Consider the following 19,324-nt stretch of genomic DNA (forward strand, 5'->3'; position numbering starts at 1 on the left):
ACAAACTTCTAGTATATGTTTTTCTCCATATGCATTAGCCAAACTTAAATTCTTTGATTACTAATTATGCACCCTCGCTCTAGGGCATTCCAGTAGGGAATGTCTTGGAGACAGAAGAGATAGAAATCAGCAGTATTGGAGATGAAATGGGGGTTGAGCCCAAGCCAAGCAAAGCTCATTTTTCTTGCTCAGCTGAACAACTTATTACTATTATTTTTTAACATTGAATGTTTGAAACTTTAGGGATATCAAAGCTGAACCAACACTCAAGTTTTAGAACTGGCAGTTTCTGGGAGGAGAGAGATGAGGATTGGAAGGAAGAAAATGAGAAAACAAAGGTGATAAATTAGAGCAAGGAGACTGGGAATGATGAACAGAGGCAAACACATCTCAGCAATGAGGAGAAGTTAAATTAAAAGCTATGTCATTTAGGCTGGAGAGATGGTTTCATGGGTCAGAGTGCTTGCTGTACATGAGAACCTGAGTCACATGCATCCACATAAATGTGTGCCTGTAAGCCCAGTGCTTGGGAGGAGGAGACAGGCAGATGGTGGGGCTTGCTGTCTGCCAGTCTAGCTCCACACTCAGTGAAGATCTTGGCTCAAAAGAATGAAGTAGAGAACAATAGATCAGGACATCTGAAATCTACCTCTGGCCACATACATGCACGTAGATGCACACATCTGCACAGGCATGTAGCTATACCACACACACACACACACACACACACACACACACACACACACACACACAATGATGTACTATTCATTGGCTTAGCTTGTAACACTTCTGTGTATTGTCCCCATGCTTACTAATAAATTGTTATTCTACGTCATGGTCATCTTCATGGCTTTGTCTCACCTAAAAATGAGATTACAGACTCTGTTTCCATCTTACCAGGCCATGCACACTCCACGAGAAATAATACATAGTTGTCAGCATATATCAAATAGCTGAAACAAACTATAAATCTGATGAGCTTTGCCAACTTTAATGGCAATATTTACACACCATGGCTTTCCTTTTGTTATAAGTTTGGATGCATTTTCTATAATAAAAAAGGAACATGACTGACTCTGTCCACTCAAGTTATAGTGAATTCAAAAGGAGAAGATAAATCTCACATCTGAATTCCAAGGAGTAATTTTAAAATCCTAAAAGGATATGCATTTTCCTAAGGCTACCTTAAGGGTATATCGTAAAGCATGGTAACTGAAAGCAATGTTTTAAATTTTTGTCTTGCTTCATGTTTTATTCTGGGGGTGAAATCATGGCTGTGTGTATACTAAGCACATTTTCCACCAATGAGCTACACCTCCAGCCCCAAAGCACAATGCTTTTATTCAGACATAAACATGACTTTTGGAAGTCATGATTAGTGTTGTGTTTTAATGAGTTGGGGGGGGGGAGGATAGATACAATCTCATGAGATCACTGAGATGGTGAATTTAAATTACCTTGCATGGTCTCAGTAGTATATGCTAACATGCATAGGTAGTATGGAGGCTGATATTTTGGGTGTTAAGGACAGTGATAAATCAATGGAATAAGGCAAGTGTGTCTTTGACTAAGGCTGTTTTCAAACATGTCCCTGTCTTTGGTAGGAAAATTCCCGCATTGCAGTTCTGGAATCGGGGAGTTTAAGGATCCATAATGTGCAAAAGGAAGATGCAGGACAGTACCGATGTGTGGCAAAGAACAGCCTGGGCACAGCTTATTCCAAACTTGTGAAGTTGGAAGTTGAGGGTAAGAGGCAGCGTGCGTCCTGGGAAGACTGTGCTCTAGACTGAGAAAGATGTAATGTAGTAAGCTGTGGTTCATCAGCTCTGAGGGCAAACTATGACAACAAAGAAGTCAAAAGACATATCCTTAGCATAAAAGATCAGTTTCTATTTATTGCCCCAGTTGCTGATAAGTTTGATCATTGCAGCAAACAAAATTCATGATAATGATAAAACAACATGGCACCATTTTAGTGTGACTTTTTGGCTTGGACAATTCCCTTATAAATTTGGAGACAGTAATTTTATATTTTAATACATTTGGATTGATTTCTAAACAATAGAAAAATGGAAAAATCTTTTTCAAATTAGGGCTTCACAAAAGATGAGAAAAATAAGATAATGAATCAAACATATAAAACATGGTCTTAATTCTGTGAACCATGTAGCAATTAATGCTTTGAACATAGTAATTGTTTGTAAAGTGTTTTTTATTAGTTAATTCAATAAATTGGTGGGAAAGATCCTTACTGAGAAACCAGAATCCAAACAAATTTTAGTGTTCTATTCCCTATTCATCTGGTTCTTTACCTAAAATTTTATCACATTTGGTTTAAAAATAGGAACTAGGATCCAGATGGGAGGGGAGGTGGGGAGGAATCGGGAAGAGCAGAGGGAAGGAAACTGTAATCAGGGTGTATTATATGAGAAAGTGAACCTATTATTCACAAATAGGGGTGGGGGCAGGGGGGACTGCCAGCAGACCTGTACTGTGTGAGCACCTCAGGTGTGAATCCTTTCTAATTTTTCCTGTTCTGAGCCATGGATTCAAGAGCTCTGACTTTTTTCTCCCCTGTAAAATCAAGTTTAAGGAATTAATAAGCTATTGATTATACCAGCAGTATGGCCTTGAATGTACTTCACAGACAATGGCTACAGATTTTTCTGCTTTTATTTTTCTTTTCTGACTGATGAAATGTTGGATTGGATATACAAGCAGAAATAGTGATTAAATTGATGAAGATTTTGATGGATCCCAGATTTTTCAGCCACCCCATTCTGCTTTGGCCAAAATCTATCTTTTCCTGCAATTTCTCTTCTGAGTCAGACTTTTATTGAAGTTATTTTTATTTCCTGAGTCTCATGTCCTTTCTCTCACAGTTTTAATTACCTCCTTTTTCATCGCTGTCTCTAGTAGGGGCAACATTTTTATGGAGTCATTACACCAACTGCTCATAAAATTTCCATTAGGAAAGGGCAAATAATACATATAATGTATAATATATCTTAGATAAGAAGACATATTATAGGTATATATCTTGACATAGTTCTCAATATAGTTGGTATAATTTAATACCTTCTAAACTATCAATTTTGTTTAAGGATTAGAACACAATTGACATTTTTTTTTCCAGTGAAATCTAAGTAGACATACAACTGCATTCAGAAACCTACCTCAGATACACTGGATTGCTTTGAATGCTCCATAGAATGGTGCAGAATGAATAAAGTCCATTCACATAAAATTCCACAAAAAGCACCCCTTATCAGCCTATCAAATTCAACCGTCCTGTCTTCCCAGACATTAAAACAATTTGCTGCAAACTGACTTAGAGAGATTTATCACCAATACTTATTCTCTGGAGCCCATTTACACAGTCTGCTCTTTCCCTGACATTGAATTTTGAAGCAGTAAGATGGGACACCACTTCCGCCTCCCTAACACCGAAATGATCACTCTTGTTGCTTTGACTGTTAACATATGCTGGAGGTTATATAAACCTTTGTTGTGGCTGAGACACGTGCTAACATTTGAAGCTTCTCTAACAGTTGGTAAGACAATCATTTCAGCTCCTGTGTCTATTGGACTTCCTCTACTTCTGATCAAAATGCCCCCCAAATGTGGCATACTTTTACTAGCATGTAATCAGCATAGCATAAATGATATCATAATGTCATAATTTTTATTGCCATTAGGACATAAAAAGACCACAGCAAATCTATTTTGGCTCAGAAAGTTCTTAAAAGTTGAAGTTTATTTCCTTTTTCTGCAAAGAGCTGGGCATATGCACAAGTTATAGTTCAGACAGAACCTACTCAAGGAAAAGTTGGTTCAACCTACAACTCAAAATGCATGGGAAAGTGATAGCAAGATAATTGGGAGATGCCTCAAAATACCTGAAAATGCCTACTGGTCCTAAAGAGGTGAGGACCAAAGGCAAGGCTGGGCCATGTTCAGTTAGAACTGATAAATGTATGTATCCACCCACTTAGTAACTTCATGTTAGTTATGGGATTGCTCTTTTGGAGCAGAACTCCACCCTACTGTTTGAGGCTGTTTTATGCTAGCTACAGATGGGCATCCCACTTGTAGCCTCTAGCAAAAACAAACAAACAAAAAAATACACCAGGCATGTCAACACACTGGATACAGTGCGCTCAGTACATCTTAGCTGCCATAAAAAAAAAAAAAATTAAGGAAATACCTTGTCACACGGCATGTACAGCTCTTTCTAAATTACCATCTTCAGGCTTCCAGGTCTCTAAAGTGACAGACAGTAGAGGCAGACAGATAACTACCTCTATTAGTTACTTTACTGTTGCTGTGACAAAACACCATGACCAAAGCAACTCATGAAAGAAAGCATTTAGTTTGGCTTACAGTTTCAGAGAGTTGGAGTACACGACGATAAAGCAAAGGCATGGCAGTAGGAACAGCTGAGAGCTCACATCTTGATTCACAAGCAGAAGGCAGAAAAGGCACACTGGGATTGAAATCTCAAAACCCACCCCTCAGTGGCACGCCTCCTCCAACAAGGCCCTACCTCTGAATCCTTCCCAAACAGTTCTGTCCCCTGGGGACCATATATTGAAACATACGAGCTTATGGGGGCCATTCTCACTCACACCTCCATATTACCCTTCTGTCTTATGTCAGAAGATACCACCTGTGACATGAAGAATTCTCACTGAAACTCAAGCTGGTGCAATGAGTATACCTTTCAGAAGGGATGGGATGGCTAGAATGTTAAAACGTCCTGTTGATCTAAATGCTTTACATTGAGGACCTCGTATACTTGTCACTAAGATTATTTGTCAAAATAGGAAGGTCCTATACTGTGCCATTTTAGGAAATCAATGAACAGTGAGGGTTAAAGACAAGACAGTTCTCCATGATATTGTCTAGAGTAGCATGAGGATGGAAGCGAGAGAAGAAGAATCCAGAATCCTGTAAATGCAGAGAGAAAAAGTGGAGGTGGGGGGACAAGTTTTTCAATGAGCTTGGCACAAAGAAGCAAGGAGTCAGACTAGGGAGCAGCTAGAAAGACAGACCATGTTAAAATATCATACAAAGGGAAATTTGACCGTACTGACAGAGGAGGGGGACACTGTCAAAGGAACGTGGTACTTTGGCACGCACAGGGGTTTCATCCAGGGTTCAGGTGGAACTACAAACTTTATATGACTGCATGTCCTGTTTTTCCCAGGACAGTTCTGCTTCACACCTGTTGTCCTGGAATAATTATTAATAGAATCCCGCTTTTGCTTTCTGAAGTGTCTAGGCTTCCGTGATACATTACACAGCTGCTCTCCTTAGGGGCAAGAAAACTTTCTTCCTTGGAGTAGGAAGGGAAATGGGGACATTTTCCAATACGAATCAGTTTATAAATCAGGCATTTTGGATTTCAGAAGGCTGTTCTCATGGTCTCTGTTTCCTTTAGGGAGTAGATAGTAGGTTATCCTCTTTAAGGAGGGCATGGAGTGGGGGCAGGGGCAAGGAGAGTGGAAAGATTTTAAAATAGCTGTGGGATGGGAAGGATGACTCAGAAGGAAACGTGGGATTGTGGAACAACTTTAAGGTTTTAACAGAGAACAGGATCATGAATATGGAAGGAGGGGCCTCCTCTGCACAACTGAAGCATGGCTGAATCACACCCCTCCCCAACGACACGAATTTTCATCTACTCTACAGATATATGTTTAGGAAAAGTATGTTTACATTATATTTAAAGGCAAGACATGAGTATTGGAATCTTGGCAGAAAGGAAAATAGAGCAAAAGAAAATATCCCCCCAAGAGAGTGAAGCTCTGAATCCAGAATCTTTATGCATGAAATTCATGTAACTTAATATACAAACACTGAATCTAGGGGGGTTGAGGCGTGGGCTTAAATCTTATAGCTCTAGCAATTGGACAGATATGATAACATGAAAACCTTCCTACTACAATGGTTTAGAAATACAGGATTAGTGACACAACTCAAAGTGATAAATTGTCAATATTTGGACACCAGAAATCACTAGAAATTGAGCAACTTTGTTAGTAAGCTCCCAAGCAGGTTCCCCATTGCTCTTCAGCAGTAGGTGAGGTGCTTGTCTCCATCTCTCAGTTTTAAGATCCATAGAGATGAGGAGACAAGGTTTTTGACACCATAAGAAGTAGAAACAAACACTGAGACCCTTGCTTAGGGATGAGAAGCATAGAGGGGCCAGGACAGTTCATGGGTATGTACAGACAGAAAGACAGACAGACATACACACACACACACACACACACACACACACACACACACACACACACACACACATTTGTATATCTTTACCTGAATTTTAATTATGAGAGAGTAAAAAAAGTCTTCTTAGAAACAAATACTAAACAAATCGATACAGCAATGCAGTTTGGGATCCCTGGAGGGAGAAATGAACATAAAGAGTAAGTTGTAAGTGGAAAGTTTAACAAGAAAAAATATTGAAAATGGGAGTGCCTTACCCAGGGGACACAATATTTGGATGGGTGAAAACACAGTAAGGATGAGTTCATAGCATGAATTGTAGCTGTGTGGGAAGGGACTCAACCAAGTGTGAATCAGCACAATGAAAAGGAATTCACTCAGCAGAATTACATAGTAGGGAACATAAATAAATATGCTCAAAGCAGTTAAAGACACAAAAGGAGGAGGAGTTAAAAAAAAATGTGTGTTTCCAGATTAAAATTCCAACCTAGAGAAGAGGGGCGTCCAAAGTCCCGTCCCCACAGAGTAGCTATTGGCAGTCATAGTCCCCAGCTGTGGGAGAGGGAGGACACTTTTCTTTTGGGGAGTGGTCGTGCCTCAGTGGAGGACCTCACACCCATGCAAATAAGGGCATCACTGATTGGACCCATTGTGAGATAAGAAAATAAATTAATACGAAGAGGATGTGAAGTTAGGAGTGGGGATAGATATGAGCAAGTTGTATTATATGCATGAGGGAAATTGTCAAAGAATAAATTAAACAGTATTTTAGAAAGATGAAAGACAATTTTGAGCTGGGAAGTGGTGGCACACCCCTTTAATCCCAGCACTCTTAGAAACTAAGGCAGGTGAATCTCTGAGTTCAAGGCCAACCTGGTCTACTGAGTGAGTTCCAGGACAGCCAGAGCTACACAGAGAAACCCTGTCTTGAAAAACAACAACAACAAGAGAGAGAGAGAGAGAGAGAGAGAGAGAGAGAGAGAGAGAGAGAGAGAAAGGAGGGAGGGAGGGAAGGAAGGAGGGAGGGAGGAAAAAAGAAAAGAAAAACAGAAAGGCAATTTTGAGAAAATACTTTTAATAATGAAAAATATAATGGATGAAATTGAAATCTGATGGAAGAGTAATGATAGAGACAAAGAGATCATTAACTCGTTTAAGAAACCACTTTAGAATTTAGACACCAGTGCAACTAGATTTAAAAAGATGGAAAAGATGGAATGAGTTTAGAAATAATGAAAAAAATATTATAGCATAAAATTAAAAAAAAAAAAAAACAATCCCCAAGAACATGATTGAGAATGTACCAGATATAATGAAAGACTTTAATCCTCAAGTAGGCCATGAACATCAGGTCCTGATCAGTCAACAGAGTCAGCTTTATCCAGACATATCATAATAAAACAACTAGATGTTATTGAAATGTTGAAGAAAAGACAATTGCATGCAAAGAATAGCACACTGAGCAATCACTTTCAAATTAGCTGATAATTTGGGATAGTTTAGTGGTGGTCTTTTAGGAAAAACATCAACCTTAAAGATTTACACAGGTATTTCATAATAATTTAAATTCTGAACTGTCTAAATAAAAATTTATATAAGTAGCTGGGTGGCGGTGGCACACGCCTTTAATCCCAGCACTCTGAAGACATAGCCAGGTGGATCTCTGTGAGTTCAAGGCCAGCCTGGTCTACAGAGCTAGATCCAGGGCAGGTACTAAAACTACATAGATAAACCCTGTCTTGAAAAACCATACACACAAAAATTATATAAGTATGTTTGAGATTAGTTGCTACAAAGTTGCATATAATAGCAAAAATTAAAAATAATTATAATGTCTATCAATAAAAAAGGAGACTATGATAAAATTCTATCCAGCCATTAAAAAGGAGTGAAATAGATTTTTATGTTTAAGAATATCCATCACACATATTCCGAGTCTCATTTTCCCCATCTTTAAAATACAAACAAAACCACCATCTACATCTTAAGTTGCCATGAGCATTGGTTAATAAAAGCACATAGTGAACAATACATAATTATTTTCAGGCTATATTATTTTTCTTCTTTAATAAGTCCTTGCATTAGGATTACCACATACTTGAAAAATACCAATTAATTACCCATGTAATTGTTCATAAGTTAAAAAAAAAAAAACAACAAGTTAAAGACCATCTCATGTTATAAGATACGCTATAGTAAATGTATGTCAGAGCTAGTAGCCTGCCCCTTCCTGTGTAGAATTATGTGAGCAGATACTTGGATTATACAATTCAAATAGTACTGTGCTTTTTTAACCTTTGTAAAGAGACTTTGATAATTAGGAACAGTTAATACACATGTTCATGCTTTGAAAAAGTATACTTTCCAAATATTGTACTGCTCTGATAAGGTATCATGAGCCTTTCCATTCATCAGTGTGATGTGTTGTTTTTGCAGACTTGTTGTTCCATGCTGTTCTAGAACAAATTCAAGGATGGGAAAAGTTTAGTCAAAAGCCATCAATCTAGCCTACAGGTTGAAGAATATTGGGGTGAGGACCTGGGTGAGCAGAATACAAAGCATGCCCTTCTCTTGGGGAAGGAAATCAATCCAAGAAGTCATCTGTCTAACATTTACAGAGGAAGTAGACAGAACGTTCTAGATAAAGTAGGTGAAGGGGTCATAGAACAGGTACATGCCTAGATTCTCTGTGCACCTGGCTCCTTTTTGTACTGACAAACAGAAACCTGAAATTTTTGTTCAAATTCTCCAGCGGTGTGGAGGCTCGAGCATGAACACTGAGTTTGGGCTCTGATCTTTATGAGTGCTTTCCAGCTTCATTGGCTACTGACTTACAGCAAAGAGGAAAATACAAAACAAATGTAAATTCCTGTAGGAAAGGTATTGTGTTGCCTGAAATATTGTGTGTACCCTGAAATAAACTTATCTGGGGTCAGAGAGCAGACAGCCACTAGAACAAAGCCAAAAATGGTGGCTAGAAAATGGGTCAGAGCAAGCCATAGCAGAAGTTGGGCGGTGGTGGTGCATGCCTTTAATCCCAGCATTTGGGAGGCAGAGCTAGCTGGATCTCTGAGTTCAAGGCCACTTTAGAAACAGCTAAACATGATGACCCACGCCTTTAATCCCAGAAACCCAACCTTTAATCCCAGGGAGTGGGGGCAGAATGAGAAAGGTATATAAGGCGTGAGGACCAGGAACTAAGTGAGTAAAGCATGTAGTTAGTTAAGCATTTGGTTGGTTAAGCGTTCAGGCTTTGGAGCAACACAGTTCAGCTGATATTCATGTGGAGGAGGAGGACTCAGAAGCTTCCAGCCTGAGGAAACAGGATCACCTGAGGAACTAGCAAGGTGACATAGCTGTGACTTGTTCTGCTTCTCTGTTCTTCCAGCATTCACCCCAATAACTGGCCTCGGGTTTGATCTTATTAATAAGACTCTTTAAGATTCATGCTACACACTCTTCTAGGTGAGACCTGAGGAGGTACACTGGTTAGACCTTGTCAGGGAATTTCTGCTGTTTCCCGAATTCCATAGTCATCTGGACTCTAGAAAAGGGCTGTTAGTTTCATGACTGTGCCTGTCCTCCTATGGAAGATTGACTTTGTCTCTGGGACTTCCGGGACAATGGATTTAGGATAAGTTTCATGGCAGGATACAACCAGGGAAATCCTTTTGACCTCTTATATAAACCCCAGAATGCTCATTTTCAGTATTTGGCCATATATCTTGGTCACATTGTAGAATCATCAGTTTCTTACAGTCAGGGATGGCTATCTTTATTGCTTTTTTGTGCATGTCAATGCTTATTGAAATTGATCTTACAGAGGCTAAAGGAAGACATACTTAGACTGTGGTTTTCTGCTTTCAGCTATGGCCCTTCCTTAGCTATCTCCAAATATGAGAATTAATATCCAGCTATCAGAAATAAGCTAAGCATACTAGCTTACAAAGCTGCCTTCTCTAGACTAGAAATTATCCTTCTCCTTGCCATTGCTTATCTTAGCCCAGTCCCATAGAAGCAAGAATCCCATTTTCCCCAGTAGAATGGTGCCGTGCAAAGTTATGCTCCTCAAAAAATTGTTACTCATACATTATTTTTGTTAGGTTGAAATCAGAGACAGTGACTTTCCAGTGCTGTAGAGTAGGAATATTTTTCTCAAGGGCAAGTCCTACCTACCTAATAGGCTCTACATTTTACTTAGCTATGGTTCACATCCAAAAAGTGAGCCAAAGTGTTTTCTTGTGTATCTGAACATTTCCCCCTGAGCACCTCTAAAGCCAGGGGCAGATACTCAGTGGCCCAGGGAGATGACACTGGAAAGTGCTGATGGGAATGGGAAGGCTGGCTTTTAAAGTCAGATGGTCACTGGGGACAACTCTGCAGGGAAAGATTGAATTTCATCTCTCATTCTCCTTTTAAACAGATTCATTTTCTTATTTTATGAGTATGTATGTGTGGTGCCTAAGTATATGTGTGTACACCACATGCTTTCAGGTAACAATGGAGTTGAGAAGAGGGTGTCAGATCCCCCAGAGCTGGAGTTACAAACGATTGAGAGCTACCTGTCCTGGGTGCTGGGAACTCAACCCTGATCTTCTGAAAGAGCAGTAAGTGCTCTTCACCTATAAACCATCACTCCAGCCCCTTTGCTCCTGTTCTTAACCAGTGGCAGAAACCTCTTCAAAATATATTTAATTAATAGTAATTAATCCTACAGAACTTTAACATTTTTAGTGTGGTGGTGTATTTTTTTTCTTTTCTTTTCTTTTTTTTTTTTTGTGGTCATATGGGTCTTTGCTATAAGCCTTTTCATCATTGGGAAGGACCCCACTACAATGCAAGTTTTAAAAAATTTTTTGTTTTGTTTTGTTTTCATTTCCTTGTATTCTTGACTTAACCATGGATGACAAGGATTTCCTTATCTGGCACTGGACTTAGATCTTACTGTATCATGTAGATATCACACCCACATGAGTCCTGTTAGATGAAGAAAAATGAAATGAGTGGAGAGTTCTCAAGACCCAAATTAAAACAGATTGATGTTGGAATGTGCCAAGATCCCTGGTGACGGCATTACTCTTAGGAGCTGGTTTGCTTCTGGCATCTTAAGCTATGGAGAAACAAAGGGTGGACAGAAAGGAAGCTGGAGCTGCCTGAGAACTCCTGGAGCTCTCATTGTGTGAAGTGGCTTGATCTCTACACAAAGGGGTGCATGAGAGCCAGAGGGGGCTGGGAGCAGACAAGAACGTGTACAGAGTCCTTCTATGTAGAGGGCTGCTGTATGCTTCTCTAACATTTAGCTTCTGTTTCCACGAGGCTTTGGAAAGCAGCATCTTATCTCCACATGAACAGGAATGTTGGCAGCAGGGAGGGAGAGCTAGCAGTGTGGAAATTTTAAGTGGCTCCAGGACATGAGTCTCTGTTCCTAGCCTGGGCACCAAGGGCTATCAACACTTTTCCTGCAGTCTGGAAGGCTTTACTTGCATACCTTTGCAGCTTGCCAAGTCTATTTAGAAACTTGTGTTCTCAAGATTTTTTTTCAAACAACCAAGTAGATTCTCTTAAACTAAATAAACAACTAGACGTCTGTCTGTCTATCTGCCTGTCTGTCTACCTATCTATCTATCAACCCACCTATCCACCTACCCATTTATCTATCTATCTATCTATCTATCTATCTATCTATCTATCTATCTATCTACAACTTATTGACCCACCTATATATCCATCTACCCACCCACCTACCACCACCTACCTATCTTTCTATCTACCTATTAACCTATCTTCCACCCACCCATCTATCCATCATCCATCCATCATCTATCTATGTCATTGATCCACTTAGCTACCAACCCAACAATCTCTTGATCATCTATCATACTTCTGAAGTTTATATTAATAAACATACATATAATAATAGCACTGTTTTCATAATCTTAGACTTCTGCCTGCCTCCTCTGTTGGAGATCAGATTCCCCTGTTGCATTTATAAGAGTGGAAGCAATTGTGTAATGTTTATACCACATTTGACTTGCTTTTTCCTTTGTTTATGCTACAGCTCTTAATATGACAAATGCCACAGAGAGAGGTATTTAACCCCATGTGTGCTGTGTCTCAGTGACTGCAGTTTTAATAGATGTGCAGTGGTCCTGTTCTCGGCATCAGGTCTACTTGTTTGATGCCACTAACAAGGTTTGCTTTGCTGTCATGAGTAGATCCTGCATTTACAATCAAACAAAAGAAAAAGGCATATACACCTCTGATATCCCTAGGGGGTATCTTTGGCAAAACTAAATCTGCATGATTTGATAGGTGCATGTTCCAAGAAGAGTATGGCCTGCTGATTTGGATATTCTGTGTGGTTTCCTAGAGTTCTGTAAGACCCTAGGGGAAGAATGTGACAATGGTCCTGCCTTTGTAGGCTTGTCACTAAAGACTCCAAGGAGTAGAAGGTACATTAATATTTATAGTACTGAACAAATAACCATGGAAGTCAGAGGGATGGGTAGGCCCTTTTAATCTACTCTAAAGAAAATAGGCTTGAAAACAAGTAAATGGTTTGTGCAATGTTTATTATTTATTAATTATTTGAAATGAAAAGTAAGTTTGAACAGAAATTGGTGGTCTCTAGTTGGAGGAAGTTTTGATTTTCACTTTCTGTGTATTAAAATGATAGGTCTCATTTTAATACACAGAAATACACATATACACAATAGGAAACTTTAATAAAATAATATACTCAACAAACATGACCGATCAATGTTCCAGATGCTAAGTGATAGAAAAAAGTTACTCTGTTTTTGAGGGGGCTTAAATTCAAATTAAAAATTCATGTATTTGGATGCTAAGAGACCATGGAAAGCTTTTTAAATTCTATGATAAGCAGGAGTTCAAGTAATTTTACCTTTAGTTATTTTCCTCAGCTATCAAATGTATAGTTTTGAGATTTGAATTAGTATATCTGCCTCCATGAATGAGAGTCTGTGTAACGTATGATTCTTGGAGGGATCATACTGTTCTGGCTAACAGCATATGCTCCAGATTGTCATGGAAACTGGATGGGCTCCAGAGCTTAGGATAAACTTCCTGAGTTCAAAACCTGGGTCCTCCACTTGCCACTTAAATAGGGTTAATTAAACATTTTTTGCAACCCCAAACAATGATGTTAACATTCATGAAGATGGTAACAGTCCTTTATTTCATGTATCAGTTTCATCTTTGAGGCAGAAACAATGCAATTCATCAATGGCAAAATAGAAATTTTTATTTAAAACAGAGGTCATTTTTTATTAAGTTTGAGTTGATCAGAATTGTAATCATTACTTTACATCTGGAATGGGGGGCATAAGAAATACTCAAATAAGTTAATTTGCAGATAATGAAATTTGACACCAAGGTTAGCAATAGGATGTGGTGGTCCTGGTTTTCTAGACCACCTTCCACCATCCATTTGTGACTCCTTTTTGTACACAGAAGTAGCATGGATCAGGTCTCTGGAGGGGTTGCATACTAATTGGCTGGACCTGGGTGTTAATCCTGGTTCTTCTTACTAGTTACAGAAGATTGAATAACTTATTTGACCTTTGAAAATCTATTCTTCATATGTAAAGAAAGAGAGGAAGGGACGAGGATACTGAGAGCACGAAGAGCAGTGTCCGTGGAAGTTTCTCATAAATACGAGCTGTGCTCAGAATCCTTGTCTGCTGCAAGCATTGTTATAAAGCTTGATGACTTCTATCCAGAGCAAGCTTCTGGCTACGTTTCTCATATTTCATAAACAGAATGTCAACATTCCCAACTGCTCATCTGGGTTCCAAAGAACATAAATCCACCTTCAATCAGCATTGCCTTGCACCTGCATGCCTGCTGCTTGTTAGAGATTATAGCTTTGCTTTGGCCCCACTGTGATGAGTGGTGTTGGAAAGCTTATGGAAGGAGGTGTATGAAAGAGGAACATGTTTTAGTAGCACACCAGAAAGAAGCTATGTGGGGACAACTTCTCTGGAAAAAAAGAAAAATATATATAACACCAATCCAAGAACAACTGGTGTTTTCCAGGCTTGCATCGGTTTTCATTCTTTATAAAAACAGATATTTGCCCCCAAAGTCTTGTTAGGGATATTGGTTTTTCTATCACAGTGTTCCTAAGTAAACCTCAAGTAAAAAACTGATTTAAAACCTTAGCAACTGAGGGAAATGGACAAAATAGCATGTCTAAGCTCTGTCCAGTAATGTCTCATATGCCTCATCGTCTTGCACTGTTTCCAGCACCCCTGCCTCCTGTTCTGGGATGTATCTCAGAATAGGGTTTGCAACTTAGTTGTGTCCAGTAAGCTGAATGGATCAGAAATACTAATTTTTTTTTTATTTCATGGCTGGATTGTACCCATCTCAATGCCTGTATGGAAGAGCTAGCTGTAAAGAGGATTCAGTGCCTGAGAGTACTCACTGCTGTTCTTAGAGAATACTGGAGTCTGGTCCCAGGACCCACATGAGGTGGCTAATAACCACCTATAACTCCAGCTCCAGGAAAGCCAGCACACCTCTTCTGGCTTGCTTGGCCATCTGAAGGTGATCCATGAGCTACATTTTGAGTAACAGTGACTTGAAGATGTCTACTTGGAATGTCACTAATCCTCGTGCATCTTAAAAGTCTAAGCAGATAGCTTACCCACAAGTAATAAGACATAAATGTCATAATTTAAAATTATTACATTGTTTAGTGCTTACTATGTTTAATGTAATGAAATAGCTTAGAAAGATATGAAAAAATTAAGATGTTTATCAGTCAGCTTTCTGTTACTGTGACAAAATGCCCAAGACAACCAACTTAAAAGGAGGAAAGACTTGTTTTGACTAGCCATCCAGAGGATTTTTGTCAATGGCCACTTAGCCTTGTGGTGGCCTTGAGTCTAGGGCAGCACAATACATCATGTAGGGAGTGTGTAAGGAAGGAGACTTGTGTTCGTTTAAGAGTAGCCTGAAAGCAAAGACTGGGTTCCATATCTTCTTCAAGGGTGGTTCCAGTGGCCTAAATTCTTCCCATCAAGTTCCACCTCCTAAAAGTTTCACCACTTCCTAACAGAGAACCTCATAGCACATAGGCCACTGGGAGATATTCAAGGTCCAACCTATACCAAATGCGTTCATGTCTTGAACATTTCCAAAAGGAGTGAAAAGTCATGGGGACTTCAGAGCTTCAGAAAGGTGGGACCCTTTGACGATGAAGAGCCATTTGTCATGTGGCTCACAGCTCAGTGAGAGAGGAAAAGAAGATGAATAGGGGCAGGGAATGTAGATCTCTCTTGCACACAGAGAGCCTGACTCTGACCCATACTCAGAGAGTAGTAAGATGGGAAAGTTTGGGGCATCTATTAGGGGTGCCACAAGAATCAGGCTCTCACTGAGGTCCTTTTTGATTCCATTATGTATTGAATGTATTTTTTAAATGATGGTGTGAGTGTGAAAATCTACAGGTTGGAGGCAGATGGCCTTATTAGACACTCAGAATCCCACCTAAAAAGTCACAGATATTACCAGCCCAAGCCATTTAGTAAACTAGAATACTATGGTGCTATTTCAGACTAAGGTGGTTAAGGCTGGTAGGATCTTATTTTATTTAGCTAAAAGTTCTAGTTGAAAACTAAAGAAAATAATTGATTTTCTGAGCTTCAGTCAAGAAGAAAACTTGATGGATGACCTAAATTTTTATTTATGCCTGCCATGGCTGTATAAGATTAGGAGAAGCTGGGTGGATGACACGTAGAACTTTCTAAATTTGCAAAGCTTTTGTGAGTGGAAAATTATTTCGGCTACAGGAGTTTTAGAATGGTAGCCTTCAAAGGATTTCTCCTCCTGTAATTAACTAGTTCAGCATCTCTTCTCACCAAAGTTGACGGTGATTTTTCTTTGAAAAAGTACTTTGGAACTGAAGCCCAAGTCTTTATTAGCCAATGGTTAAAGTGAGGTATTTTCAGGACCAACTTAATAAAAGGAAAATTCTTTTTTATCATTGTACTATCTACAGATAAACCTAAGCATCCAACAAGTGAGTTCACTAGGCCCTGCTCTGATCAACTTGGTAACTATTTCTTTCTCATGCTTGTTAGTCACCAATCCTATTTATGAGCTAGAAAAATGCTATGATCCTAAAGGGCCATGGACATGTCTTTGATGCCAGCTACAACAGAGTCTTGGTTTTACGAGGTGGTAGCTCTTCCTTTGAGGGCACAGTGCAGAGTCATGGTGAGGATGGGGTTTTCGGTCCACTTCCTCCAGGGATGGAGCTCCAGTGGAGACTGCCTCATGCCTGCTCTGCCCTGCTTCAAAAGAGACAGAGTAATACCGGGGTCCTCTTTCTTTGCTTCGAAGGGTCAAAAATAGAATCCAAGGTTTTTTTTGTTTGTTATTATTTCCAGATTTTCTGTTAATAATTGAAAACAAAAGTGTGATCTGTAGAGAAACAGAGTTCTGTGGAGCCACAGCACAATTCTTCTTCAACCTTCCTTTGTTCAATTAATGAAAAATAAATAAATGAAAACTATAAAATGTCCCCTTGGGCTGTTGATAGCATTGTCTACTAAGAGGCATCTCCTATTCAATGATTCTTAGAAAAGATTCAAATACCCTACAGAGATTCACATCCATGATTTAGCATCACTATCTCTAGAATGAATTTGCCTTTCCACAGACTAGTTCCTCTCTTAGATAGTTTAGTTTAGCAATGAAGTTGAGAACATGCTTTTAAAAGCTACAAAAAAAAGTCATACATAATATGATCAATATCCAAGAAACAGTGAGCTAAGGCAGGGCTACGTTAAACATTAAATAAAACCTCTTGTGAAGTCTGTTGAAGGGACAGAACAGCCTTCATGTGTCAGAAGGGTATCCTAGAAAGATAGATAGATGATAGATAGATAGATAGATAGATAGATAGATAGATAGTCAGATAGATGATAGACAATTGATAGATGATAAATAAATGATAGATAGATAGATATAGATAGATAGATAGATAGATAGACAGATGTACAGATGATTGGTGACAGATAGATAGATGATAATAGATAGATAGATAGATAGATAGATAGATAGATAGGCAGACAGACAGATAGACAGACAGACAGATAGAAATCTCACTTCAAACTTTGCCTCTGGTGCTTTGTAGCTGTATCCTCAATCAGTGGTCTATATTTTATTTTTATTATTATTATTATTATTATTATTATTATTATTATTATTATTATTGACTGGTTCATAAAATCCTGCCTTTTTAATTTTAAAAATTTATTATTTTACTAATAATTTATTATTAAATTAATAATTTGTTCTCTTAAAAATTTGTTGTGTTTATAATATATTTTGGTCACCTCACTCAGTCCAGCAATCTCTCATCCCCTCTCACTTCCACACAGTCCCCCTTCCTCCCATTAAGTTCCTATCCATATTTTATATCTTTGAAAATATTTTTGGAAAATTTATACATGTGCTCAATGTTTCTTGGTTATATGAGTACCCCATTCCCTCCCTCAAGCTTCCCCCATTTGCCCAGAAGTATCTCCCATCTTTTCATGATTTTTTAATCTCCACAATTCTGAGTTGGAACTTAATCACTCCATTTTTTTTCTTCTGGATGAAAAAACTGAAAGTTGCAGAAGTCAAGCAAGAACAAGATCAAAAAACCAGCAAGCAGTAACATTAAAATTAAAATTTTCAGATCCAACACTGGGGTGGTTCCAGGGTATCATATATAAACACAAGGAGATTATTTTAGTCATGAGTACGGTTTTCCAGTTTCTGAGATTGTCCTTAGCAAAATCCCTGGAATTAGGTAAAGCTGTGGTACCAGAGTCAGGATTCTCTAAGGCACTAACAGCAAGGAAAGCTACTAACATCTAAAGGAACAATACAGAGCAGACAGACGATCTTCGGAAGAGAGGATCTTTTTAAAAGGCAAATAAAGCCCCAGTGTTTTATATGAGTGGGATAATTTTTATTTCTCCTTGACAAACACTTTAGGAATTTTCTGTAATCTCTGTCTTTAATACAATGACCACGTGAAGTCTCTGTGTAACAGAATGGTCAGGAGCTCTGTTTGGAAGGTGCACATAGAAACCAGGGGAACTTACAACCTACTATTTTGAGAAGCTGCTTTGTAGCATTCATAATTGTTCTATTTTAGTTTTATGGTCTATAAATTTATACTGTGGCACAAAAGTAAATTACACTTGGGCCAGAGTAGAAGACATAGTTTTCTTTTTCTCCTTAATTTACATTTTTTAAAAATTGTGACTTTCCTTTTTAAAGCTTGGCCTTGTCCTCTAAAATAGGTCCATTAGCCCTCACATTGAATGATTAACTCTCAACATGCTCCTGTTAGCAGCTTCATTTGATAATGACCTCTCTTAAATTTACCAGTTTTCGCCTTACATATTTTGAAATTATTTTATTGAATGCATGTACATTATTGTTCTAAATCCCCTTGATAAGTTGTGGTTTTAACCTTTGGGTAATGTTGCTCTTTTTCTCTACGATTTTTTTTATCATAAATTCTGTTATATTTGATATTAATTTTGTTGATACATTTTAATTTGAGGTTTTCTCATTGCTTTGTCATCTTTACTTCATTTCTAAACTTGTTATGATGTAAGCAGAAGACAGCTTGATTTGTAAAAAAAAATCCAGTCCAAGAAAATTGGTTGTTTTTAGTAGATAAGTTTAGTCATCTATACTTTATTTGAAAACTTATTTCTAATATTTGCTAGAGTTAAGTAATTAACCAATTAATTAATTTACAGGGCCTTTCTAAGTAGCTCAGGCTAGCCTTGAACTTGCAATCTTTTTGTCTCAGCCTCAGGATTCTACTTACCTTTACCATGTGTTGATTTTGCTGTTTCTTTTACCTGCTTCCTTTTTACCCCAACCCTTCTCCCTGCTGAATGTATTTTCCCCTCTTTTTTCCATCCCGCACAGCTTGCTGATTCTGACATTAGAGTCATCATTTCTTCTTTGATGATGATTCTGACATTTTTAACACAGAGATGGTGCTTTTGTTCTAACAGTTGGAAGTCACAGGATATCGCAGTTAACA

General features: G+C 38.5%; 1 protein-coding gene across 3 annotated transcripts in view; it reads left to right on the forward strand.

Annotated features, from left to right (window-relative positions):
* Positions 1-19,324, forward strand: part of Musk (muscle associated receptor tyrosine kinase) — an 88,965-nt gene that overhangs the window by 15,032 nt on the left and 54,609 nt on the right. For all 3 annotated transcript variants that reach the window (XM_036179976.1, XM_036179975.1, XM_036179978.1), the window contains exon 5: positions 1,605-1,746. In XM_036179976.1, the coding sequence (XP_036035869.1) occupies positions 1,605-1,746 (142 nt within the window). The remainder of the gene's footprint in view (positions 1-1,604; positions 1,747-19,324) is intronic.

The sequence above is a fragment of the Onychomys torridus genome, chromosome 2 (assembly GCF_903995425.1).
Source record: "Onychomys torridus chromosome 2, mOncTor1.1, whole genome shotgun sequence".
NCBI lineage: Eukaryota > Metazoa > Chordata > Mammalia > Rodentia > Cricetidae > Onychomys > Onychomys torridus.